The 24837-nt window shown below is 54.4% G+C and overlaps 1 protein-coding gene and 1 long non-coding RNA gene across 4 annotated transcripts in view; one reads left to right on the forward strand and one right to left on the reverse strand.

The window, feature by feature from the left end:
• Positions 1-676: 676 nt before the first annotated feature.
• LOC310842304 lies at positions 677-9079 on the forward strand. The gene is made up of 4 exons (XR_014563064.1): positions 677-3081; positions 3130-4677; positions 7022-7210; positions 7972-9079. It is a non-coding gene; the product is annotated as an uncharacterized lncRNA (long non-coding RNA).
• The window catches only part of GCKR (glucokinase regulator), a 30163-nt gene continuing 6002 nt past the window's right edge, over positions 677-24837 (reverse strand). Inside the window, exons 2-19 of one of the 3 annotated variants that reach the window (XM_083734022.1) lie at positions 23858-24013; positions 22168-22236; positions 14373-14441; positions 13941-14014; positions 12998-13064; positions 12604-12657; positions 11578-11672; positions 10817-10922; positions 9959-10077; positions 9710-9808; positions 9480-9577; positions 9134-9210; positions 8660-8756; positions 3925-4022; positions 3619-3702; positions 3323-3472; positions 2583-2717; positions 677-1812 (exon numbers count right to left, since the gene is read on the reverse strand). In XM_083734022.1, the coding sequence (XP_083590148.1) occupies positions 1645-1812; positions 2583-2717; positions 3323-3472; positions 3619-3702; positions 3925-4022; positions 8660-8756; positions 9134-9210; positions 9480-9577; positions 9710-9808; positions 9959-10077; positions 10817-10922; positions 11578-11672; positions 12604-12657; positions 12998-13064; positions 13941-14014; positions 14373-14441; positions 22168-22236; positions 23858-24013 (1815 nt within the window). In that variant the 3' untranslated portion in view covers positions 677-1644. Of the gene's footprint in view, positions 1813-2582; positions 2718-3322; positions 3473-3618; positions 3703-3924; positions 4023-8659; positions 8757-9133; positions 9211-9479; positions 9578-9709; positions 9809-9958; positions 10078-10816; positions 10923-11577; positions 11673-12603; positions 12658-12997; positions 13065-13940; positions 14015-14372; positions 14442-22167; positions 22237-23857; positions 24612-24837 lie in introns of all 3 variants that reach the window. The other 2 variants (XM_083734024.1, XM_083734023.1) reach the window with 2 other exon arrangements.

Below are 24837 nucleotides of genomic sequence, written 5' to 3' on the forward strand. Positions count from 1 at the left end.
ACAGTATGTAACCTGAGGTACCACTGTAATGGCATTTTATGAAGATAGTTCAGAAACTTCATTTGGGCTAGAATGCTGCAGCCACACTGCTATCTGGGGGCAGCAGGACAAATCACATGCCAACTTTCAATCTGTGTAATTGGCTACCAGTTTCTTTTGGGGCTCCATCAAGCAGCCCTGTGTCTTTCTTCTCAAAACCTCAAACCAGCCATTGTCTCAGCAGGAACCACCTCTGATGATTCTAAATGATCAGATGTGGGTGGGTGGATGGCTGACTTCCTGTTGACAGGAGCTCAAGTCCACAGCTTCCACCCTCTCCCTTTCCTGAACAGCAAAAGTGCACCCAAGCAGCCACATGTACCCTTTGTGTACATATGCACAGGAGCAAGGGTCACTTTTCCAGGCCAGCCAAAGAGGGATACTGGCTGGGGTGTGGTGTGGTCAAGGCCACCCGTGACGCCATCCCAGGGCACATGCTCCATCCAAGTGGGAGGTCAAGCTAGGCCTTATGAAAGCATTCCTTTGCCACGTGGAGCCCTCAGAGTTCATGGTGTGCACGTTGTGTGTATTTGGGGAGAGAGGTTACGTCTGATCCTTGCGGGTGTTTCAGGATGTTTTTCTAGAACCTGAACACTCCAGTCACCCACCCCAAACCGAGCAAGAACAGGACACCCAGTGCACAGACACATTTTTTATTACAAAAAGAGAGGAGCCCAGAACTTGCCAGCTGGTTCCCCGTCAAAGACAGGAGGAGCGACACAGTCAACCTCAGGCTCCAGGGCAGAAAGGAAGGAAATGAGCTGTGCCAACCTCATGCACTGAGACAGAGAAAGGGGCAGGGGCTCCAGGGGGCAGGGTGCACCCAGGTCCCTTTACCCCCAACCCACCTGCCATGCTCACCTCATCCCACCAGGCCACACAATGACACTGCCAGCATATACTGACTACAGGCACCACAGACAATTTGCTGCGAGCCTTGCAAGGTCCCCCAGGACATTTCATGAGACTTGGAGAAGGCCTCTCTAAGACCCACCTGGCTTGGGCTCAGTCTGCGCTGCCTAGCTGGGTGCTGGTGGCTATGGAAGGGCAGGCTGGGAATCCGAAGCCCTTCCTGTCTCCCTAGTAGCACACCATGGTCCACCAGGCAGCCAGCCTTGCAGAAGAGGGCACAGGTGGCAGTGCCAGGGATGTGAGCTGGCAAGGAGAAAGCACAGATCAGAGGGGCTGGCAAGAAAGGCTGACACCCACTTTAGCATGGCAGCCCAATGCCAGGGGTGCATGGAGGGGAAGGGCAGGACAGGGCATGGCAGGCCAGCTCCTGAGACAAGGGAGTCGTTTGGGGGCAAGGCCCACCCTGCCAGGGGGCAAAGAAGGACATTCCTCAGAGGCACAGATCCATCTCCCAAAGGGAAGAAGAACCTGTTTCCTAGCACAGAGGATCCTTGTCCTGGCCTCACTTCCAGTAGCTCTCATCCCAGATCCCTCCTCATCCCTTCCCTCCACCCCCTTTCCCCACTGGGAGAAGACAGGCCAGCACCAGCAGGGCAGTGTCGGACGAGGCCTCTCTCGTCAGGCTGAATGCCTCTGCTTGGAAGACCGTCTGGGGCTTGAGGCTGTGGGACCCCTTGGAAGAAGTGTCCCCCCCTATGTGCTCTGCTCATCAGGTTCTGACTTGTCAGCCCCCCGCTTCCTTCCAGGAGCATTCAGCGCAGTGTCAAGGGCGGCTCGGAGGGAGGGAGCAGCATCCAGGCGGGCGCGGGCCTCTGGCACCGAGCAGCTACGCAGGAGGCAGAGCAGGGCTGTGGGTACAACCTGGGCAAATGGAAGAGATGTGGGGAAATCTGCAGTCAAACTGACCATTATGTTTGTTAATAAAGGGTTATGAAAGGGTTAAGGAATACAGAGTTCCTGTGGCAGGAAATAGGACAAAATATCTTAGAACCATAGTGTTGGAAGGGTCCCCAAGGGCCATCTAGTCCAAACCCTTGCAATGCAAGAATCTCAGCTAGAGCACCCATGACAGCCATCCAAACTCTGCTTTAAAACCTCAAGGGAAGGACAGTTCACCAGCTTCCGAGGGAGACGGTTCCACTGTCAAACACCTCTCACTGTCAGAAAGTTTTTCCTGATGTTTAATCAAAGTCTCCTTTTTTGTAACTTGAAGCCATTGGTTTGGGCATCTTCATCTTTTCTTCCTCCATTCCCCAGTTTCTCTTTTCCTTTCAAGCCAGCAATGTGAGCAGATGCACATATATGGGCTCTTCTGGGATCCCATACTCCATTTTGGAAATTAAATCTGCATTTTGCAACTAAGAAGTATTTTTACCTGCATACCACTTTGATTTATTTGCTGTCTGTATTGAATGTAAGTAAAATCTTTTTGTTTTTACTAAAACAGGTGGTTCATTCTTAGCAATGGGGACAGAGAATGGAAAGGTCAGTAGACCACAAATAAACAGCAATAAGAAGTGTGATTGGTGTGACTTGTACCTCCTGTGTCATGGCACAAGTGTGGGATGACCAGATGGAGAAGTGGGATGGGCAGGTGCGGGGGGGGGGGGAGGGAGAGAACACCTGCCTACCTTGCTCTTGTCTGTTGCTACGGCAATGTGCTTGGAGACTGGAGCTGTGCGGAGATCCTCAGAGAGTGGCTCAGGGTCATAGATGGCTTGCAGGAGACCTTCCAGGCACTTGGCATGCGGCTGGCCCGAGAACCTCTGGAGGGAGAGGGGGAAGTTGGGTGGGGCTGCCAGGGGGTGGCAAAGGGCACAGGTCCCTCCTGAGTGTGGGGACTTGAGCTCTGCTTTTCCCCGCAAGGTGGTGGCCCCACAGAGCCCCTGTGATGTGAGCAAACTTCACTCAGCTTCATGTCACCATGTTGCCCTGACGGTGCTCTTGGGCGTCCTTGGACCAGGCACTGTCTTTCCATGAGTAGCCTCCCTAAGATGGCTGTTGTGATGATCACAAGGATAAAGCCCGCCATTGCTTCCCAACGCATCTTAGTGGATGATTGAGATACAGTACAAGCAAATCTGGGAGACAGGCAGGGTCTCAGAGGCCCCCTACCCAGTGTTAGAAATTGTTGAATAATTGGCGTGGCTAATTGGATTGGACCCCAATTAGGCGCAGCTACTGGAAGAAGGAGGGAGCTGGACTGAGCGGAAGACCTCGGCTGGCCTGACCCTGCACCAGGCACTGCTGTTGCCAAAGCAAGACTCTGCTGGCACTCTGCTGGCCAGCCCTCACCCTGGGAAGTGGACACCCATCGACTAGCTCCATGGCCCTGCAGGGGAGCCTTCTGGGATACCCCTGCCCCCAGTACCTGCAGGATGCTGACTGCCCTCCAGAAGAGCTTGGAGTTGCTCACTCGCAGGTCCACCATGTAGTTGCGCAGGATCTTGCCCTTCAGCACGTGAGCCCCGGTGCTGACTGTGTTCAGGATCCACTTGGTGCTGAGCTCCCTTTGGAACCTCTGCAAAGGGACGGGGTGTGTGTGTGTGTGGGCTGAATGGGCAAGTGGAGGGTGGGCAGAGAAGGGCCAGGCCAGGGGGGCTCCAGCCTGGACACAAAGCAACTCTCCCCCTTCCCCTTGTCAGTGGCTCCCTGCCCCCTCCTCACCTGGATGAACTTGCCTTCATACTCCAGGAACAGGATGGGCCACATGATGCTGATGATGGAGGGGAAGAGCTTCTTAAGCGAGGCCTGGCGGGGGCAGGGGGCAAAGCAGGGAGAGAGGGGGAACAGTCAGCCAAAAGGTCAAGATCTGAAAGGGGCTTGCTCAATGGGTGTGGCACAGCTCTCTTGCATGTGTGATTCTGCCCCTCCAGGGGAGTGGACCATGGATGATAGCCATCGTGACCAGTAGCCATCAGTCATCAGGTATTGAGCGCCTGCAAACATGCCCACCTTGCAGACAGCACCTACCGGCAGGTATTGCCCAACTGTGGCATGAGAAAGGGCTTGCACATTGGAGGTCCTCTCCTTCACCTGAACCACCAACTTCTCCACTTCATCAAGGTTGTCTGCAGTCAAGAGAGGAGAGAGGGGTGTTGGTGGCAAAGGAAGGCAGCACAAGAGGGTTTAGGGTGCTCACTCCCCCACCAGCTGTTTCCCTTTCCAGAAAGGAGGGAGAGGAGTCAATCCAAGTGCCTTTGACTCACAGGTGGGGCTGTCTGATGTGGAGCCAGCCACTGGTCCAGGCAGCCCAGGATTGTCTCCAGGGGCTCTGGGGGACAGGATGGCCCCCTATGTGTAGGAGATTAGCATTCAGAATTTAACAGTTAAGAAGTCTAGGGGCTATTAACCACAAGGCTGATAATTGCTAGACAGGCAGATTTGGACCATAGAAATGTGAAAGGTGGAGAGAGAGAGAGAGCTCTGTGTGATGTCATTTCCTCTGTTTCCTGTCGCTTCTCTCTCTCACTTCTTCGCCATGTCTTCAAGGCAGACGGATGTTGGCGATCTCCCTGACTGCACAATCCAATTTTGTAATCAGCTGCATATTTTGAAACCCTTAAGTATTTTACCTGCATAGTTTTACTGCTGCCTTTGCTGTGATCCAATGCAAGACTGCTAAGTAAGTAAACACTAATTCTATTTACTTTATAAGTTGTTGACGGATTCTTTGTTAAGAGGGGTTAGGCCAGCTAACCTTCGGTAGTAGTAGTAGTAGTAGTAGTAGTAGTAATATAATAATAATAATAATAATAATAATAATAATAATAATAATAATAATAATAATTTATTATTTATACCCCACCCATCTGGCTGGGCCTCCCCAGCCACTCTGGGCGGCTTCCATAAAAACCAAAAATACAGTAAAATATCACACGCAATGAGGGAACCGCCAGAAGGCCCTCGGCGCTGGACCTCAGCGTCCGGGCAGAATGATGGGGGTGGAGACGCTCCTTCAGGTATACTGGACCGAGGCCGTTTAAGGCTTTAAAGGTCAGCACCAAGACTTTGAATTGTGCTCGGAAACATACTGGGAGCCAATGTAGGTCTTTCAAGAACCGGTGTTATATGGTCTCGGCGGCCGCTCCCAGTCACCAGTCTAGCTGCCGCATTCTGGATTAGTTGTAGTTTCCGAGTCACCTTCAAAGGTAGCCCCACGTAGAGTGCATTGCAGTAGTCCAAGCGGGAGATAACCAGAGCATGCACCACTCTGGCGAGACAGTTCGCAGGCAGATAGGGTCTCAGCCTACGTACCAGATGGAGCTGGTAAACAGCTGCCCTGGACACAGATTTGACCTGTGCCTCCATGGACAGCTGTGAGTCCAAAATGACTCCCAGGCTGCGCACCTGGTCCTTCAGGGGCACAGTTACCCCATTCAGGACCAGGGAATCCTCCACACCTGCCCGCCTCCTGTCCCCCAGAAACAGTACTTCTGTCTTGTCAGGATTCAACCTCAATCTGTTAGCCGCCATCCATCCTCCAACCGCCTCCAGACACTCACACAGGACCTTCACTGCCCTCACTGGTTCTGATTTAAAAGAGAGGTAGAGCTGGGTATCATCCGCATACTGATGAACACCCAGCCCAAACCTCCTGATGATCTCTCCTAGCGGCTGCATGTAAATGTTGAAAAGCATGGGGGAGAGGACAGAACCCTGAGGCACCCCACAAGTGAGAGCCCAGGGGTCTGAACACTCATCCCCCAACACCACTTTCTGAACACGGCCCAGGAGGAAGGAGCGGAACCACTGTAGGACAGTGCCCCCAGCTCCCAGCCCCTCAAGACGGTCCAGAAGGATGTTATGGTCGATGACAGTCCTGACAGTATCAAACGCTGCTGAGAGATCCAGCAGAACTAGGAAACAGCTCTCACCTTTGTCCCTAGCCCGCCGGAGATCATCAACCAGTGCGACCAAGGCAGTTTCAGTCCCATGATGAGGCCTGAATCCCGACTGGAAGGGATCCAAATGGTCTGCTTCTTCCAGGCGTGCCTGGAGTTGTTCAGCAACCGCTCGCTCAATCACCTTGCCCAAGAATGGAAGATTTGAGACTGGGCGATAGTTGGCCATTGTGGCCGCATCTAAAGGTGGTTTTTTAAGAAGCGGTTTAATAACCGCCTCTTTCAGCGGGTCTGGGAAGGCTCCCTCACGGAGGGAAGCATTCACCACCCCACGAAGCCCATCGCCCAGTCCTTCCCGGCTAGCTTTTATAAGCCAGGATGGGCAAGGATCCAGGAGACAGGTGGTTGGTTTCACTCGTCCAAGCAGCCTGTCCACATCCTCGGAGGTAACAGATTGGAATTGATCCCACTCAACTTGACTAGACAGAACTCTAGCACTCTCCCGCCCCAGCCCTGCTCCCAGGGTGGAGTCTACTTCTTCCCGAATCTGAGCGATTTTATCTGCAAAAAACTTTGCAAAATCATTGCAGGAGAACATGTGGCCCGTACTGGGCCCCGATGTTGCAGGTGGTTCCGCTAAATTGTGAACCACCTGAAAAAGTCTCCTGCTGCTGTTTTCTGCAGATGCAATAGAGGCAGTGAAGAAATTTTTCTTCGCCGTCGCTATCCCCACTTGGTAGGCTCGACGTTGAGCTCTAACCTGTGTCCGGTCAGATTCGGAATGAGTTATCCGCCACCGGCGCTCTAGCCGTCTCAACGATTGTTTCATTGCCCTCAGATCCGTGGAAAACCACGGGGCTCTCCGGGCTTCATGCAATCGGAGAGGGCGCTTCGGAGCCAAACAGTCAATAGCCCTGGTTAACTCCACATTCCAGTGGGCCACCAGGGAATCAGCTGAAAGGCCATCAACATGGGATAAAGCATCCCCTACCACTCTCTGGAAACCATTTGGATCCATTAAGTGGCGGGGGCGGACCATCTGAATCGGTCCCACCTCCCTGCAGAGGGGAAGGGTTGTGGAGAAGTCCAGTTGCACCAGGAAGTGATCAGACCATGGCACTTCTTTTGTTTCACTTTTACTTAGTGTCAGATCACCAACATCCATAGAGGTAAACATCCATAGAGGTAAACATTACTACTACTACTACTACTAGTAGTAGTAGTAGTAATGATATATGTTTTCTATCCCACCCACCTGACCTGACAGGGGTTGCCCCTGCCACTCTGAATGGCGTCCAACAAAATATAAGAAAACAGAACAAAATATCAAGCAGCTGGATTTTCTCAGAAAATATAATGCTTTGCAGCCTAGTTTCAAGCTTCTGTATTTTGCTGCCAAGGATGGGCTTCTCTGTGTAACCCATTATCAGGGGTTCAGAAGGAGAGACACAGGAGGGGGAGCAAATGGAGAGTGAGGAGGAGGAGTACGAGGGGGGCGCAGGCAGTGACAGTGGCCAGAGTTATTCCACAAGCCTCTCTAGCGAATCGGAGGACTCACAGAAGGGAGCGCCGGTGGCCAGAGCGAGGGGGGTTCCAGGGGGGAAGCCCCAGGAGGAAGGGGCCAGCGGGGAGTCCCTGAGCAGCAGTTGGAAATCAGGACCAGCTTCTCCACCAGAGCGCAGTGGGGAGGGGGAGTCCCAGGAGTCAGGACCAGTGTCCTCACCACCAGAGGGAGGAGAGGAGTCAGGTTTGGCAACGCCTACATCAGGAAGCGGGGAAACGGTCAGAAGGAAAGTCACCGGCTGGGCGCGCGCGCCAAGTTCAAATGTACAGGAGCGCGGCACAGCGGGGAGCCCGGGAAGGGAGCCAGGTCCTAAAGCCCGCCGGAGGGAGGGGCAAGACTCAGGAGGCTCAGCGTCAGACGAGTCCAGGAAGGAGGAAACCCCAGAGGGCAGAAGGACCCAGCGAAGGAAAGAACAGCGTAGGAGGTGGAGCCGGGCTAGAATCTTAAACTGGTGTGGGTGGAGCAGTGAGTCAGAGGGGACTTAGCCGGTCTAGCGTCAAGACGTGGGTCTGCGCGCCCAGAGCTTTGAAATGGAAACTAAACTTCAATAAAGACTTTTGTACATTATATCCACTGGGCGTTGGTCCTCTGTGAGCTGGGATCTAGAGGCAGACCTGACACCCATACACATGGAAGACTGGCAATTGTAATTAATGTATCCTCCCCATGCCATCCATAACCTGATCCAACCACTATGCCAGGCTCTTCTCATGTTCCTTGCAAATTGTGATTCTTTTCACCTAGAGATGCTGGTGGCTGGACCTCAGAGCCGCCTCCTGCTCTGCCGCTGAGCTGCAGCCCCCTCTCTGAACCAGGCAAAAAGGGTAGGAGGTCAGGAGGCCTCAGAGCGCTGGCTCCAGCAGCCGCCTTTCTGCCATCCCTTCTGTGTTTGCTGAGCTGCAGACTCCTTGTCCTCCCACCTCATGGCTCCCTAGAACATCCAAAGGGCCCTGCAGCTGGATCCGGCCAAAGGAGACCCATCTAGCGGAGCATCCTGGTCTCACAGTGGCCAACCAAAAGGAAGCCCACAAGCAGGATCTGAATGCAGCAGCAGCAGCCAGCCCCCTCTCCACTTGGGGCCCAGAAACTGGTCTGACAGTGCAGGCAGAACCCAGCCTTGTGTCCTCCATGAATTTTCTGCAGAGTATAAAACAACAACAACTTCCTCCTCTTGACAGCAGCCAAGTTGGTGGCCATCTCTGCCTCCGTAGTCTAACCATGTAGAGATGCCTTTCCTTTCTCCTGCATCTCCCAAGAGGCCCTTCTGCCCCCCCGCCTCACCCCCCCCACCGTCTCTCACCATCCACTGTGAAAAGGAAGAGGACGGTATCCAGCTCCGTCAGTGATGGGAGGATTGTTTTCACAAAATCTTCTTCAGAGAAAGCAAACTTGGGGCCCTGCACGAGAAAAACAGAAAGAAGCAGCTGTCCATGCCTGGCTTTTGGGGGGGGGCATGTAGGGGGTCTTGAGTTATGGGTTGGCCCTGATCTACCAGAAATGAGATGAACTGGCTGTTGCCTTGGATGTCCTGGCACTGCTTGGTCTGTGCGCCCAACTCCCATGTGAGGGGGGCCTTGGAGAAGGGGGTGACCCTTGGAGGGCGCAGCTCCTCTTGCTTTCGGGGTTGGGCTGTGCATTTGGGTTTGGTGTCCCCTTTCTGTAGAAGCCCCAAAAAGAGGAGAAGGAAGTGGAGGAGGAGGTGGAGGAGGAGGTGAAGAAGGAGAAGACCCCAGCCTAGCAGGTGTCCAAACAACCTCCTCCTCTGACCACTCGCCTGTGCAATCAGATCAGCCTCTCTGTTGAACATTTCACTGCGGTCCCCAATGAGGAAGCCCCGGACATCGTTGATGTCTGTGCCATGAAGGGAGAAGCAGAAAAGAGAGTTCATGTGTCTGCATAAGAAGGAACCCCCGCCCTCTCTTAGTCTCTCTCTCTCACACACTTATGCACACGCACTGGGACCTCCTGCCAATCGCCTGCAGCCTCCTCCAGCCCCTCCTCCAGCCCATGACATTTCCTGGGCCTGGTCAATGGGGACATTCTGGTGGTGGTGGGTCCCACATTTACAGAACCACTCTCTGCCCAGACTGAATTCACCCTCCTTGCCTGGTAGGGCTCACCTGCCCCAAAGGTGGGGATGCACTCGGCCCCATCCATGATGGCGATGATGCCCAGGGTATGCCAGCCAACCAGGTAGACATAAGCCTTCTTCTGTAGGCTGTGGCGGAGAGAGGCAGAGATTGTGCTGGGGGGCAGAGAGTTTTTGACAGGCCAAAGCCCACAGGAGCTGAGGTTCAAGGAAGATAAATTCTGGTTGCTGTGAAGAAATTCCTGCCCACCTGAGGCTCACCTGGTCCCTGCTTGCTTCACAAGGGCAGCGATCTTCTTGCTCTGACCATAGGTGACTTTGTGGGCCCGTTCATAGGTGCGGAGGATTTCCAGAAGACACCTGCAGAGAGGATTCAGAGAGAACTCTGCTGGGCTTTGTGCTGCTGGTCAGCTGCCAGGAGAGGGACTGGGAGCTAAGAGAGGCTCCTGTCCCCACCCCATGGAGGAGCCCCCAGAGGCTGCCCTGCTTGGCTTCTGCTCCATAACTCACTTCTCTGAGATCTCGCTGTCCTTGGAGACTGTCTTGTGTGCAGTCAGGAGCAGAGTTTCCAGAAGGATCTTGGTGGCGCTGCCGCCCTTCATGCGAGATGAGCCAGTGAGCCCTTCAGGCTGAAAGAGCACAGTGGGCTGAGACCGGTCCCTGCCTGGTCCTTAGAGGAGACTCTCCCAATCCCCCATGGCAGCTGCCAGGATGTGCCAGAGATCAGGGCCCCATGGACTGGGCTGGCAATCCTGCCTGCCTGCACTAGCCCATCGCAGGCCTTCCTGGGAACAAGCTCTTATACTGGAGCACAACTAAAGCATACCCTGATGCCCACAGCCAGCAGCCCTTGTTACGAGAGACATGTGGAGCCCAAGTGAGCACACTCCCCCCCCCCCCTTGCAGGGCTGATGACGAAACAAATTGCCCTGAAAGATAGAACCTGAAGGAAGTAGATTTCAGGTAAACATGCTTATTGAATTCCATTTTTTCCATATATGTGAGTGCTGGGGAGGGCAGGGAATGGGGTGCACAGGGGGGCGGGTTCTATTCTAGAACAGGCTCCTGCCTGCAGAGGGGCTCTGTTTGGCTTGGAAACCCTTTCCTCACTGACTGATGGCACCAAAGCCTTTTGAAGAACCATAACCATCCAAGGGCCTCTTCCAGGTGCTTCACCTGAGGGAGGTGCAGCAGGTGACACCCTGAGAATGGGCTCGGTCAGAGGTGACAGCCCCTGCCCCCTATCTGTGGGCCGCTCTCTCCAGTGGACCACCCTCGGCCCCACCAATGCCTATATGGATGCGCAGGGATGGTAGGTCTGATGAGGGAAGCACAGGGAAGCCCCCCCCCCCACTCCCCAGCACTCACCCCCACGGCAGGATTGAGGATGAAGGCCTGGTGGGTTTCCTGCAGCTTCTCCATCCTCTCGGCCACTTGCCGGAAGGTGGAGTGGAAGCCCTCAATCTTGTCTGTCCTGTCGGGAGATGTGGGGTGTGAGAGGGCAGGCAGGGGCCTCTTGCCCAGATCCCCCCGCTCCGCTGGATTCCGACGCTCCACAAGGTCACCCACCCCAGAGCCCCACATGGACCTCCTCTCGCTTGCCACAGGGAGAATTTAGAATGTTCATTATAGATTACTGTTAATGCAGATGGACATTTTTCAAAGCCCAACCTCTGAAGCAGAAAGAAGGTTGCATCCCACTCCATACTCACTCTCATTCTACTTTAGCTGGGGATTTCTTGATTATCTTACTAAAATGTGTGGTTCATTCTTAACAAAGGGCACTGAGGGGGGAAAGTCAGCAGACTACAAATAAACTGGGATAAGAGGTGTAATTGCCTAATTCCTAGATTCCAGTAAGCTGCAAAAGCGGCTGTGTGTTTTTTAGGGCTTCACAGCCTGTTTACTCTCATATTTCCCCACCACATGTGGGATTGGTGATTTAAATTTAAAGTTACACATTTAATTCTCAACCTATCTCCATTATCTGCCTTCTTCTTCCCCAGCCAAGCGCCTCCCAAGCTTGAGATGCCTCTGGCCTCTGGCACAGGAGATGCTCTGAACAGGGTTGGCCAGACTGGGCAGCTCACCCTGCAGCTCTTCTGGACCTGCCCCCTGCCCCCCCTTACCTGGCCATGGTGACTGGGTTGAATCCCACCAGAACTGGGACATAGATGTCCAAGTTGTTCATGCAGAAGTCCAGCTGCCCAGCCACGTAGGGAGCCTGTTGCAAGCAAGCAGAGCCCGTGTAAGGCGGCACCAGCCACAGTGGCCATGCCTTAGTTGCAGGCACAGGCAGGCAGTTTCTGCTCCAAAGGCCATGTTCCTCCAAGGCCAAGCTCCAAGGGGACCCCTGGCTTGGGAAGGGTTACTTCCGTCTCCCGGACCCATATTTCCTCTTTCAGGCCTGGCACCAATGTACAAAGCTCAGTGCAACAGCATAAGAAGAGCCTGTTGCATCAAGCCAAAGGAAGCCCACCTAGTCCAGCATCCTGTTCTCACAGTGGCCAACCAGCTGCCACAAAGGGAAACCCGCAAGTAAGAGTCGAGCACATGATCTACTCTCCCCTCCTGTGATTTCCAGCCACTGCTATTCAGAAGCATTGCTGTTTCCAATTGTGGAGGCAGAGCAAAGCCATCGTGACTAGTAGCCGTTGTGGCTAGCAGCCATTGATAGCCCTCTCCCCCTCATGTATTTCTCGCCTCCTCTCAAAGACCTGCAAGTCAGTGGCCATGATGGCCTCCTGCAGCAGCAGGTTCCATAGTTAACTACACGTTGCCTCACTGACTGGCAACAGCTCTCCAGGGTTTCAGGCAGGGCTCTCCTCCTGTGTCACTTGGAGGTGGGGGATCAAACTTGTGACTTCCTGCCCTAAATCAGATGCTCCAACCACTGAGCTCCAGTGGCCCTTCTCCATTGCCAGCAGAAACATCCACTGGACACACCTAAGGACTTGACATTGAGGGAGTTTGTCAGAGGTGGCTTTTGTGGTCCTCCATGTGAAACCTTCTGGCTGGGGTGGGGTGCAACATCCCTCTCGTCTTCTGCTCCCCTGCCCATCTGGAACAGAGATATCCCTTTGTCTCCTACAGGAACTGGGAGGGTCCCTCCCTCCCATCCCTCCCTCCACTCCTGTCCTGCATGAAATACTCACAGACAAACCACATGAAATCCCAAAGAAAATGACCTTCTTTTTCCCTTCACAGACCTGGAGGAGGAGGAGGAGAGAGAAAAGGGAGCTCAGTTGTCACTGTTATGCTGCTGCTGCCCCTAACCCCCCAGCCCACCCTGGACCAAAGGCACCCATCAGCTCTCCTGCCCAGAGCACCTGTGGGCTCTCTTCCTGCCAGCAAGGCAAGGGAAACCAAGGCCTTTAGATGGCCCTGGTGGAGCTGCTCTTCATCAGAAGAATCTGTAGCTGGTGCTTGCTCCTTTGCAACAGCAGCTCTGGGGAGCAGCTGGGTATTCAGAGCCGAGGGTGCTGGTAGGCAAGGGTCTCTCCACACACACACACACACACACACACACACACACACCAGCAGCCTCACCTTCTTTAGGTCCTCAATGCCCAGCAGTGCACTGTCCTCAGGGCCCTCCAGGGATGCTACAAGAGACCTGTGAGAAGAGGCATAAGAAATGCACTTGTCTGTGTGGGAACTAAATTTGCAGCCAAAATGAGATTTCAAGTTTTGCTGGATAAGCAAAGGGTTAAGACACCTGAAGATCCCCTATAAATTGCTAAAGAGGACACTCTGTGAGGTTATATCCCCTGCTTCCCCTTGGTAGGAAAAGTAACAAATGAAAATATTCCTTACCACTTCCTCCCTCCTCAGTCTCTTTTTCACCATGGAGCTGAAGAGAAAGGATGCTTAGTCTAGACTCCATTTTTTTTTATCTCAACCATATTTTTATAATGTCAGATTCTGCCTCTCCTGTTTTCACTGCTGCTTCTGCTGGGATCAGGTCTGAAACTTTCTGTAACAAGGTTAAGCTACCTTGTCCTAGAAGTTTCCACATCTTATGCTGCAAAGGGATGCAGACCCTTCAACTGTCCCAATTTAATCAGGGCATCTGATTTTGGGGGACCATGCTTTCAAGCAAGATCTTGGCCCTGAAATAAGTGCACCTTAGTTTTTTCCTTGGACATGTTGGAGAGTATGAGGATGGTCATTTTACACGCTGCTAACTAGATGTCAAAGTCACACAAGTGAGTAAGAGGAAGGATAAATAATATCCCACCCTGCCCCCCAAATCCACCCAAAACTCTGAACCCTCGAACATGAAACTCTGCAGCCTAGAGCTCCAGTTACAACCAGCACCACACAAATGCACACATGCAAAAGACTCTCTTCCCCAAACTCAGGTCTGCACCCGAAACGTTTCTACATGCATTTGTCCCCCACATGTCCCAGACACCCCCCACACCAGTCTAGTAGCCTAGAGTCCCAAACGGCTTTTTTTACAACCCACCTGCTCATCCTGTGTCCTTACCTGTCCCCCCCAGCAATTATATACGTGTACTGGGGCAGCTGCCCCAACCCCTTCAGGAGTATGTTAAAGGATACCTAGGAAAAACAGACACAAAGACAGTCAGGGAGGTGTGGGGCGACCTGTGCCCCCCCCAGCTCTGAGGGACCACCCCAAAGGTCACAGTGCAAAGCCTGCCCTTCCTAGCAATGCAGTCCCTTTGTGGCATCCCAGGCAGGTGCCCCCTCCCGGTGCAGCCCTGAGCCAGGCTCAGTGGCAAACCCTCCAGCGCTAACTCCCAGGGGCAAGGGGGCATGCCCCACAGATGGCAGCAGCCCTCCCTGCATCAGCAGGCCCTCTTCATTAGCTGCACAGCCCTTATCTCCAGGCATGGGGGGGGGCTTGAGAGAAAGGGGGGAGCAGAAGGAAGAGGAGGGTGAGGCAGGAGGCACTCACCGCCATGAGGAAGCCCATCCGGCCAGAGGCTCCCCCTCCACTCAGCACAATGAGCGTGTTGTCTGGTTCCTGAGGAAAGAAGGAAGAGACAAATAGGCTGGGTGTCCACCCACTCAGCTGATCCTGGCCCAGCTGCCAAGCGCCCTCTAGCCCACTCCTCATAAGCAACTGAATACCTGGCCTCCACCATAGTTTACCCTCCATCCAGAGGAGCTGGACATGTGGGATAACTAGCCTCATACAGTTACAGATAGGTAGCCGTGTTGGTCTGCCACAGTCAAAACAAAAAAATAAAAAAATTCCTTCCAGTAGCACCTTCAAGACCAACTAAGTCAGTTCTTGGTATGAGCTTTCGTGTGCATGCACACTTCTTCAGATACAATGAAACAGAAGTTTCCAGACCCTTCTATATAGTGAGAAGGTGGGGAGGGGTATTACTCAGAAGGGTGGTGGGAATGGGTGATTGGCAGATAGCTGTGATGAGCCTGTTGACGACTCTTAACGACTGCAATAGGTCTTACAGGAAAAAGCAAGGGGTGAGAAGGTGAAAAATGGCTTTGTCATTGTCAGGATTGCCGCTAGGTCCCAGCTCACAGAGGACCAACGCCCAGTGGATGTTATATACAAAAGTCTTTATTAAAGTTTAGTTTCCATTTCCAAGCTCTGGGCGCGCAGACCCACGTCTTGACGCTAGACCGGCTAAGTCCCCTCTGACTCACTGCTCCACCCACACCAGTTTAAGATTCTAGCCCGGCTCCACCTCTTACGCTGTTCTTTCCTTCGCTGGGTCCTTCTGCCCTCTGGGGTTTCCTCCTTCCTGGACTCCTCTGACGCTGAGCCCCCTGAGTCTTGTCCCACCCTCCGGCGGGCTTTAGGACCTGGCTCCCTTCCCGGGCTCCCCGCTGTGCCGCGCTCCTGTACATTTGAACTTGGCGCGCGCGCCCAGCCGGTGACTTTCCTTCTGACCGTTTCCCCGCTTCCTGATGTGGGCGTTGCCAAACCTGACTCCTCTCCTCCCTCTGGTGGTGAGGACACTGGTCCCGACTCCTGGGACTCCCCCTCCCCACTGCGCTCTGGTGGAGACGCTGGTCCTGATCTCCAACTGCTGCTCAGGGACTCCCCGCTGGCCCCTTCCTCCTGGGGCTTCCCCCCTGGAACCCCCCTCGCTCTGGCCACCGGCGTTCCCTTCTGTGAGTCCTCCGATTCGCTAGAGAGGCTTGTGGAATAACTCTGGCCACTGTCACTGCCTGCGCCCCCCTCGTACTCCTCCTCCTCACTCTCCATTTGCTCCCCCTCCTGTGTCTCTCCTTCTGAACCCCTGACATCCATCCCCCCCTCGAAGCCCCCCCTTCCCCCTCCCCCTCTTCAGGTGCGGGTTCCGGGTGCTCTAGAGTTGTCGGGGTGAGTTCAGGATACAGTTCGTCCCCCGAGGCGTGCAGCCATCGTGATAAGTCCGGAAAGTCCTCCATGGGCTCGTCGACTGCGATTCCCTCCGCTTCCATCTCCTGGGCGGTGTGTTCGAAATCTGAGGCCGCCCCCAAATCACTCAAAACCCCTTCTCCCCCTGTCGCCTGAGGTGACGCCACTACCCAGGGTCCCTCCGGCATGTCTCTGCGCCCTCCCACTTCGGGTTGGTCCTCCCACCAATAAGATCCCCCCGTGCCAAAACCTGAGAGCGAGCCCTCTGGGGAGCTGCCTCCCGGAGCCGAGTCCTCCGCTGACGAGAAACCCCGGAAAGTGCTGGCCGAGAGTGTGGGTGTGAACAGACAATCCTCGAAAAAGCCCGCCGGCATAGGCTTGTGCGGGAAAAGTGTATGGAATTCTTCCTTGAGCAACTGCTCCTCCAATGCGTAATCCGGCACCCACCTGTTGGCGCTGGCCGGGGTGTCCTCTGTGGCGAGAAGATATTCAATCCCGTCCTCCCCCCCACCTTGAGTCTAAAATCTCTGTGGCTTCGTTGAGTGGCCCCCTTCTCGGCGACCCCCCCTTTTTGGGCGCTTCCCTGAGCGGGTCTGGCGCTGTCCCTGGTGCCTGAAACCTGTGGGGCTCTTTGTAGGGTGTGAGCACTGATCTATGAAAGACCGGGTGCATTCTGGACCCCTCCGGGAGTGTTAACCGGAAGGCCACTGGGTTGATCTGCGCCTCTACTTGGTAAGGCCCTAGCTGCTTGTGCCCGAGCTTCTTCTTGGCCAACGATCTGGCCGGAACTGCCTGGGCTGCTAACCAGACCCAGTCTCCTACCCGGATGTCTTCCCCAACCCTCCTGTGTCGGTCTGCCTGCACTTTGTAAGCCTGTTTCGCCATCTCTAACTGCCTCCTGAGCTGCTCGTGGATCTCCTGCAACTCCGCTGCCACGGCCTCTGCTCCCTGCGGCTCCCCCTCCCTCACTTTCTCTAAACCCGGGAAGGTTCTGGGATGCCGCCCATTGTTGGCGAAAAACGGTGTCACCCCCGTGGACACGTGTTTCGTGTTGTTGTAGGCAAACTCGGCTAGCGGTAGGTAGTCCACCCAGGTCGAGGGCTGCTGGTTCGCGTAGCATCTCAGGTACTGCTGCATGATGGTGTTGACTCTCTCCGCCTGTCCGTTAGTCTGCGGGTGTCGCGCTGACGCCAGGCTGACCTTGACGTTCAGGAAACCCATCAGCTTTTGCCAGAAGTTGGATATGAACTGGCGCCCCCTGTCGGACAGGATGGACCGTGGTAGGCCGTGCACCTTGAACACGTGGTCTATAAACAGCTTGGCGGTCTGCTCGGCTGTGGCCACCTTCGCGCAAGGAATGAAGTGGGCCATCTTGGTGAACAAGTCTACTACCACGAGTACTGCCGTCTTGCCTCTCGAGCTGGGCAGATCCGTGACAAAGTCCAGGGCCACCCTCTCCCACGGTTCGAACGGTGTCTGTAGCGGTTCCAACAGGCCCGCCGGCGGCTGGTGTACTGGTTTGGCCCTTTGGCAGGTGTCGCACCTCTTGACGTATTCCGCGACATCCCCCCTCATCTTGGGCCACCAAAAGTCTCTGGCTACTAGGTCCACCGTCTTCTCCTTGCCGAAGTGTCCCGCGCTGGGCGCGTCGTGCAGCTGTTGCAGGACCCTCGCGCGGAGGTTGTCTCCCGGCACGTAGAGGGCTCCTTTGCGGATGAGCAGGCCGTCGCGTATTTGGAAGTCGTCGTCCCTCGCCGTGCCGCTACGCACCTCCTCCATCTTGGCTCGCGCGAAGGAGTCCGTCTGCAGCGCGCGACGCACCGCGTCCAGGTCCACCGTGGCTGACGCGCATGCCCACGCCTTTGGTGCGAAAATATGCTTGGCCGCCGCCGGCGCCTCTTCTTCGAGATACTGCGGTTTCCTGGACAGCGCGTCCGCCATGATGTTGTTGTTTCCAGGGATGTATTCTATTCTGAAGTCGAAATCTGCAAAGAACTCCGCCCAGCGGATGTGTCTCTGGTTCAGGAACCACTCCGTGCGCCAGTACTCCAAGTTCTTATGGTCTGTATGGACCTGCACCGTGTGTTTGGCCCCGACGAGGAAATGCCGCCACGCCTTGAAGGCTGCATGTATGGCCAGTAACTCCCTGTCCCAGATGGTGTAGTTCTGCTCCGACTTGCTGAGTTTCCTGGAGTAGAAAGCGCACGGCCTCCAGTCCCCCTGGTAGTCTTGCTGCAACAGGACGGCCCCCACGGCCCTGTCTGACGCGTCCGTCTCCACTCTCATGGGCCTGCTGGGGTTCACGTGTAGCAGGTGTTCCTCGGACGCGAAGAGGTGCTTGAGCTTCTGAAAGGACTGCTCTGCCTGCTCCGTCCAGATGAACTTCTTCTTCTTGGAACTGAGGGTGTCAGTGATGGCCGCTGTCTGCATGGCGAAACCTTTGATGAACTTGCGATAAAAGTTGGCAAAGCCGACAAACCTCTGGACTTCCTTTCGATTGCGTGGGCTCTTCCAGTCCAGCACTGCCCGTACCTTGGTACTGTCCATGGCGAGTCCCTTGTCGGACAGTTTGTAGCCCAGGAAGTCCACCTCCGTCTTGTCGAACTGGCACTTCTCCAGCTTGGCGTAAAGCCGGTGCTCCCGCAGCCGCTGCAGGACTTCCCTGACATCTCTCTCGTGAGCCTCCGGTGACTCTGAGAAGATGAGGATGTCGTCCAGGAAGCAGACGCACTTCTTGTAGAGAAGACCCGCCAAGACATGATGCATGAATGCTTGAAAACAGTGGGAGCCATTTTGTAATCCAAAAGGCATAACTCTATATTCATAGGTACCCAGCGGCGTAAACATGGCCGTTTTCCACTCGTCACCTTCCCTCATGCGAATGAGATTGTATGCTCCGCGCAGATCCAACTTGGTAAAGATGCGACCCTTCCTCACCGTCGCCAGCAGGTCATCGATCTTGGGCATAGGGAAGGCTGAGGGCTTAGTTTTCGCATTTAAGACGCGGTAATCAACTACAAGCCTCTTTTGGGGCGTGTCCCGCTTCTTTACAAAGAATACAGGGCTGCCCCCCACCGCCTTGGACTCTCGGATGAATCCCCGCTTCAAGTTGTGATCTATGAACTCCCTGAGCTCCTGCAATTCATCCTCAGACATGGAATACAGGTTCCCCGTCGGGAGCGTCGCCCCCGGCAGGAGGTCAATCTTGCAGTCGTAGGGTCTGTGGGGAGGCAGCTTGTCCGCTTCTTTCTCGCAGAAGACCTCCAAAAACTCTTTGTACTTGTTAGGTACCGCTTGCAACATGCCCAAGTTCAGCTGTGGTCCATCCTCGTGCTCCTCATCGTCCAAGTCAGCCAGGATGCAGTGTTCTGCGCAGTAGGAGGAGCCGAAGGTCAGTTGCCGCTGGTACCAAGCTAATGCCGGGCTGTGCCTATCCAGCCAACTCATTCCCAACACTATGGGAGTGTCTGACAGGCGTGTGACGTTGAAGCTGATGACTTCGCGGTGATTACCAATGCGCATCACCATTGGCGGCGTCTGCTGTAGCACTTGCCCTCCCAGTAGCTCCCTGCCGTCCACCGTGACGACGTTCAGAGGTACCGTCGCTGGCAGAAGGGCTATGCCATGTTGCTGGATGAAGTCCATGCCTATAAAATCTGCATTGCTCCCAGAGTCAATGGTAATGGGGATTTCCACAGTGAGCCCATTGGGAAGTTGAAGGGATGCGGTGAGCTGCACTACTGGTTTGGGTGGGAGGGGGTCTGTGGGCTGTAACATTACTGGGGATTGCTTCACTGACTTGTCTGGCTGGCCCCCAGTGACTCCATTTCCAGCCAGACAGTGGAGTTTTCCTGCTGTGATTCACTCTGCTGAACTGCTTCTGTTACTGTCGCTGCGGCTGCAGTGTGCTTGTGAAACCGCTGGGGACACTCTTTCGCCATGTGCTGAGCACTGTCGCAGATGTAGCACTTCCTGGTCCCTCTAGGAGGCTTCATTTTGACTGCTCCCGGCGTTAGGGCTCCGGCTGTGGACTGAGCCTTAGCACCACCTATCTCCATCGGCTCCTCTCCTCCTCCCAGCGGAGGCATGGATCGAGCGCGCGCCGCTTCCTTGGGAAAGGAGGGTGGTGCTTTCGTTGGCGTGCGTCCCCAATGCCCTTCCTCATTGCCCCAAGGGCGTCCTTCCAGCCTAACCCCAATGGTGAGTGCCCTCTCCACAATGTCCTTGGTGGTTTGGGGTCTCTCCCCCCTTGCAATTTCGTCTTTCACAGCTCCGTTCAGCCCCTCCCAGAACAGATCTCTGACGGCAGACGATTCTCTCTCCCAGCCCAATACATTCACCAATGCGAAAAAACGTGAATGATATTGCCTTACAGTGGCTCTACCTTGTCTTAGTCCGTGAATCTGTTTCCTAGCGATATCCACATCAATCTCAGACAAAAAACACGCATCCATCACTTTAAGGAAGGCACCCGCATTTTGGAGGGCTGGATCCTTATCTCTCCAGAGATTGCGCAGCCACGATTTCGCCTCTCCCCGTGAATGCGAAACAATAAATCCCACTCTTTCTTCCTCATTTTTAAAGTCCTTGTCAAGCAGCTGCAGTGCATATAGTACATCTGCTCTGAAGTTAGGATACTCCTGCAGGTCCCCATTGAAGTGAGACACAAGGCTCCCTCCTCTGTTCCCCAGCCCAATCCCTTCTGGTCTGGTGGCCGGTAGCCTCTGTGTAGTTAGCACTTCTAACCTGGCTCGCAGATCCTGGCAGGTAACAGCTGCTTCCTGCTCCTTCTTTCTGGACGCCGCAATTTCTGCAGTCAGCTGCGTCACTGCATTTTGCAGACTCACTATCTTCTCTTCGGTAGTCATTTCCCTGGTTTTCGTGAGCTCGCGAAGCACCAATCTTCACCCCTTGCTGCTTTCACACACTCCACGAGGTTGTAAAATTGGTGGAAAACGAGAGGGGACTTACTGTCAGGACTGCCGCTAGGTCCCAGCTCACAGAGGACCAACGACCAGTGGATGTTATATACAAAAGTCTTTATTAAAGTTTAGTTTCCATTTCCAAGCTCTGGGCGCGCAGACCCACGTCTTGACGCTAGACCGGCTAAGTCCCCTCTGACTCACTGCTCCACCCACACCAGTTTAAGATTCTAGCCCGGCTCCACCTCTTACGCTGTTCTTTCCTTCGCTGGGTCCTTCTGCCCTCTGGGGTTTCCTCCTTCCTGGACTCCTCTGACGCTGAGCCCCCTGAGTCTTGTCCCTCCCTCCGGCGGGCTTTAGGACCTGGCTCCCTTCCCGGGCTCCCCGCTGTGCCGCGCTCCTGTACATTTGAACTTGGCGCGCGCGCCCAGCCGGTGACTTTCCTTCTGACCGTTTCCCCGCTTCCTGATGTGGGCGTTGCCAAACCTGACTCCTCTCCTCCCTCTGGTGGTGAGGACACTGGTCCCGACTCCTGGGACTCCCCCTCCCCACTGCGCTCTGGTGGAGACGCTGGTCCTGATCTCCAACTGCTGCTCAGGGACTCCCCGCTGGCCCCTTCCTCCTGGGGCTTACCCCCTGGAACCCCCCTCGCTCTGGCCACTGGCGCTCCCTTCTGTGAGTCCTCCGATTCGCTAGAGAGGCTTGTGGAATAACTCTGGCCACTGTCACTGCCTGCGCCCCCCTCGTACTCCTCCTCCTCACTCTCCATTTGCTCCCCCTCCTGTGTCTCTCCTTCTGAACCCCTGACAGTCATGTATAATGAGATAAGAATCCAATGTCTTTGTTCAGACCAGGTCTCTCCATGAGGCTCTCTCGTCAACAGGCTCATCACAGCTATCTGCCACTTTCAGGTCACGTGGCCAGCATGACAAGCTGCATCTGGCGAGCCAGCGCAGCATACGGAACGCCGTTTACCTTCCTGCTGGTAAGCGGTCCCTATTTATCTACTTGCACCCGGGGGTGCTTTCGAACTGCTGGGTTGGCAGGCGCTGAGACCGAACGACGGGAGCGCACCCCGCCGCGGGGATTCGAACCACCGACCAAACGATCGGCAAGTTCTAGGTGCTGAGGTTTTACCCACAGTGCCACCCGCGTTCCTACTGCATCTGTTACTCTACAGCAAATATTTTAAGGGGGAGAAAAGGGGTAAATCCCAGGAGAATCCAGTCTGCCTTAAAGCATCCTGGATTACTTAAACTAGCCTATTTAAGCTTTCCTTTTAAGATGCAAAGGGATGCACTCTGTTGAACTCACAAACATTATGAAGGAAAGATAATATCTAATTATTATATCCTCTCCTAGCATTTATACACATCCCGACAACACCACCACCACACACACACACACACACACACACACACACACACACACACAAACACTGCCTCCTGCCATACCTTCAGCACCTCCTGCACTTTGGCAATTATGTCCACCATGGTCTTCAGCACTGACTCGCTGTACAGCCTCTGGGGGAGACAGAAAAGCGTGTCAGTGGCACTCAGTGCTATTTCTCCATCGCATCTGCTATGACTGTTCTAAACCAGTGCCCAGGTGCAGCAGTGGGCAGGATGGTTGCCGACAAACTGAGACAATGCTGGTAAGACAGAGACCTTGGTGTGTGTGTGTGTGTGTGTGTGTGTGTGTGTGTGTGTGGTTCCCAGATGCAGAAGATGGGGAGTTCGCCAGTTCAGGGCATGGTTGTGCCTCGTCTGAAGGAGCGGGTCTGTAGTCTGGGGGCGCTCCCAGTTTCATCTCTGCTGTTGGAGGCTCAGGTGACCTCTGTGGCAAGGGACACCTCATGTTAGCTTAGGATGGTGTGCCAACAACACCCTTTTCTGGTCAGAGATAGTGTCAGGACTGCCGCTAGGTCCCAGCTCACAGAGGACCAACGCCCAGTGGATATTATATACAAAAGTCTTTATTGAAGTTTAGTTTCCATTTCCAAGCTCTGGGCGCGCAGGCCCACGTCTTAACGCTAGACCGGCTAAGTCCCCTCTGACTCACTGCTCCACCCACACCAGTTTAAGATTCTAGCCCGGCTCCACCTCTTGCGCTGCTCTTTCCTGCGTTGGGTCCTTCTGCCCTCTGGGGTTCCCTCCTTCCTGGACTCCTCTGACGCGGAGCCTCCTGAGTCTTGCCCCTCCCTCCGGCGGGCTTTAGGACCTGGCTCCCTTCCCGGGCTCCCCGCTGTGCCGCGCTCCTGTACATTTGAACTTGGCGCGCGCGCCCAGCCGGTGACTTTCCTTCTGACCGTTTCCCCGCTTCCTGATGTGGGTGTTGCCAAACCTGACTCCTCTCCTCCCTCTGGTGGTGAGGACACTGGTCCCGACTCCTGGGACTCCCCCTCCCCACTGCGCTCTGGTGGAGACGCTGGCCCTGATCTCCAGCTGCTGTTCAGAGACTCCCCGCTGGCCCCTCCCTCTTGAGGTTTCTCCCTTGGAATCTCCCTTGCTCTGGCCACCGGCGCTCCCTTCTGTGAGTCCTCCGATTCGCTAGAGAGGCTTGTGGAATAACTCTGGCCACTGTCACTGCCTGCGCCCCCCTCGTACTCCTCCTCCTCACTCTCCATTTGCTCCCCCTCCTGTGTCTCTCCTTCTGAACCCCTGACAGATAGCTTAGCTGTCATTCATGTGTTGGTAACTTCACAATTGGACTACTGTAATGCATCCAACATCAACTTCATTGGACTGGTCATGTCATTTGGATGCCTGATTATCGTCTTCCAAAGTAACTACTCTCTTTCCAACTTAAGAATGGAAAGCGAAATACCAGTGGACAACAAAAGAGGTTAAAGGTGCCCTCAAGGCAAATCGTTAATAATGTAGTATAAACACCGACAGTTGTGAAACACTGGCCTGCAAGCGCTCCAGTTAGAGAACAACCTTTACCAAAGGCACAAACTCAGGGTGAAGAGTAGAAATGAGCTAAGAGGAAGACACGTTTGGCAAACCCTCATCATGATCAACTCCTGTTTGGAAACCCACAGGGTCCCTTCCAGCTCTGCTATTCTATGATTCTACAGGGTTGAAGGGTCGCATTCCAGATCACCCCCACCCCAGGCAAGTAGGCAGGGAGAGGCAGAGTCACCTTGTAGTTGACCAGCGCTTCGTCGTCTTCCTGGAATATTTCTGCATCACAGTCTCTGAGCAGCTGGACGATCTGTGCAGCGTCCGCTTTGTCCAGCTCCCGGGTGATGGGGTTGGACTTCTCTGTGATGGGCAAGGCAGCCTCGTACCCTGCCAGCTGGGAGAAAAAGGCATGAAGGGAGGGAGCTGTGGGGAACAGACGCAAGGGGGGCAATAAGCACTGCAGAACAGCTGCAAGGTGCCGCCCTCCGAGATCTGCTGGGACCCACCCTGAGAGAAGCTGTGCCTGCCTAGACTTTCCGGTGGGTTTTCCCTTGGCATGTGGCACATTTTTGCTGACTTTCCACCTAGGACCTTTGAAGTCCTGGGACACATGTCCTAGAATCTTTGCCCCACTGAGCACCTGTGCACAGGGCCGCTATGCAAATCCATGACAAATTTCTATTTTTATTTAGATGCTAATCTGCCAACACCATGACTCACTGTGACTGACATACACAATATGATCAGACACATCAATGCTGTAAGGGTGCAGCCTCAAAGGGACATGTAATCCAGCGTCCAGATATGGGGCGCCTCTTCTCAAGGAGTTTCAGAAAGAAGCTTGGAAATGTACTGAGGTCCTGGATCAAACCTCCTCCCAGGATATGTTGCAGTGCACGGTGGAGAATATCCCATCCTTGGAGGGCTCCTCAAGGGGCAAGGAAGAGATTCTGAAGTTTAAGGAAGAACTTTCTGACAATAAGAGCCGTGGACTTGTTAGGGTGTGAAACCTAAGACGCTGGCAAGTTAGCAATGTCATGTGACTTTAAGTAGTCAAGCTCGTTAAGTTGTTAAGTTGCTCAGTATATAAAGAGTGTTTGTTTTCTCTGCCTGCGGGGCGTGAAGCAAAAATGTCTGAAAGCTCCGGAGGTGTTTCTGTTATCTGTCTGCAATAAACCTGTCTTTGGAAAGACAGGCTTCCCTGTGTCGTTATTCCTT

The sequence above is a fragment of the Podarcis gaigeae genome (genome assembly GCF_964106915.1).
Source record: "Podarcis gaigeae genome assembly, chromosome: 3".
NCBI lineage: Eukaryota > Metazoa > Chordata > Lepidosauria > Squamata > Lacertidae > Podarcis > Podarcis gaigeae.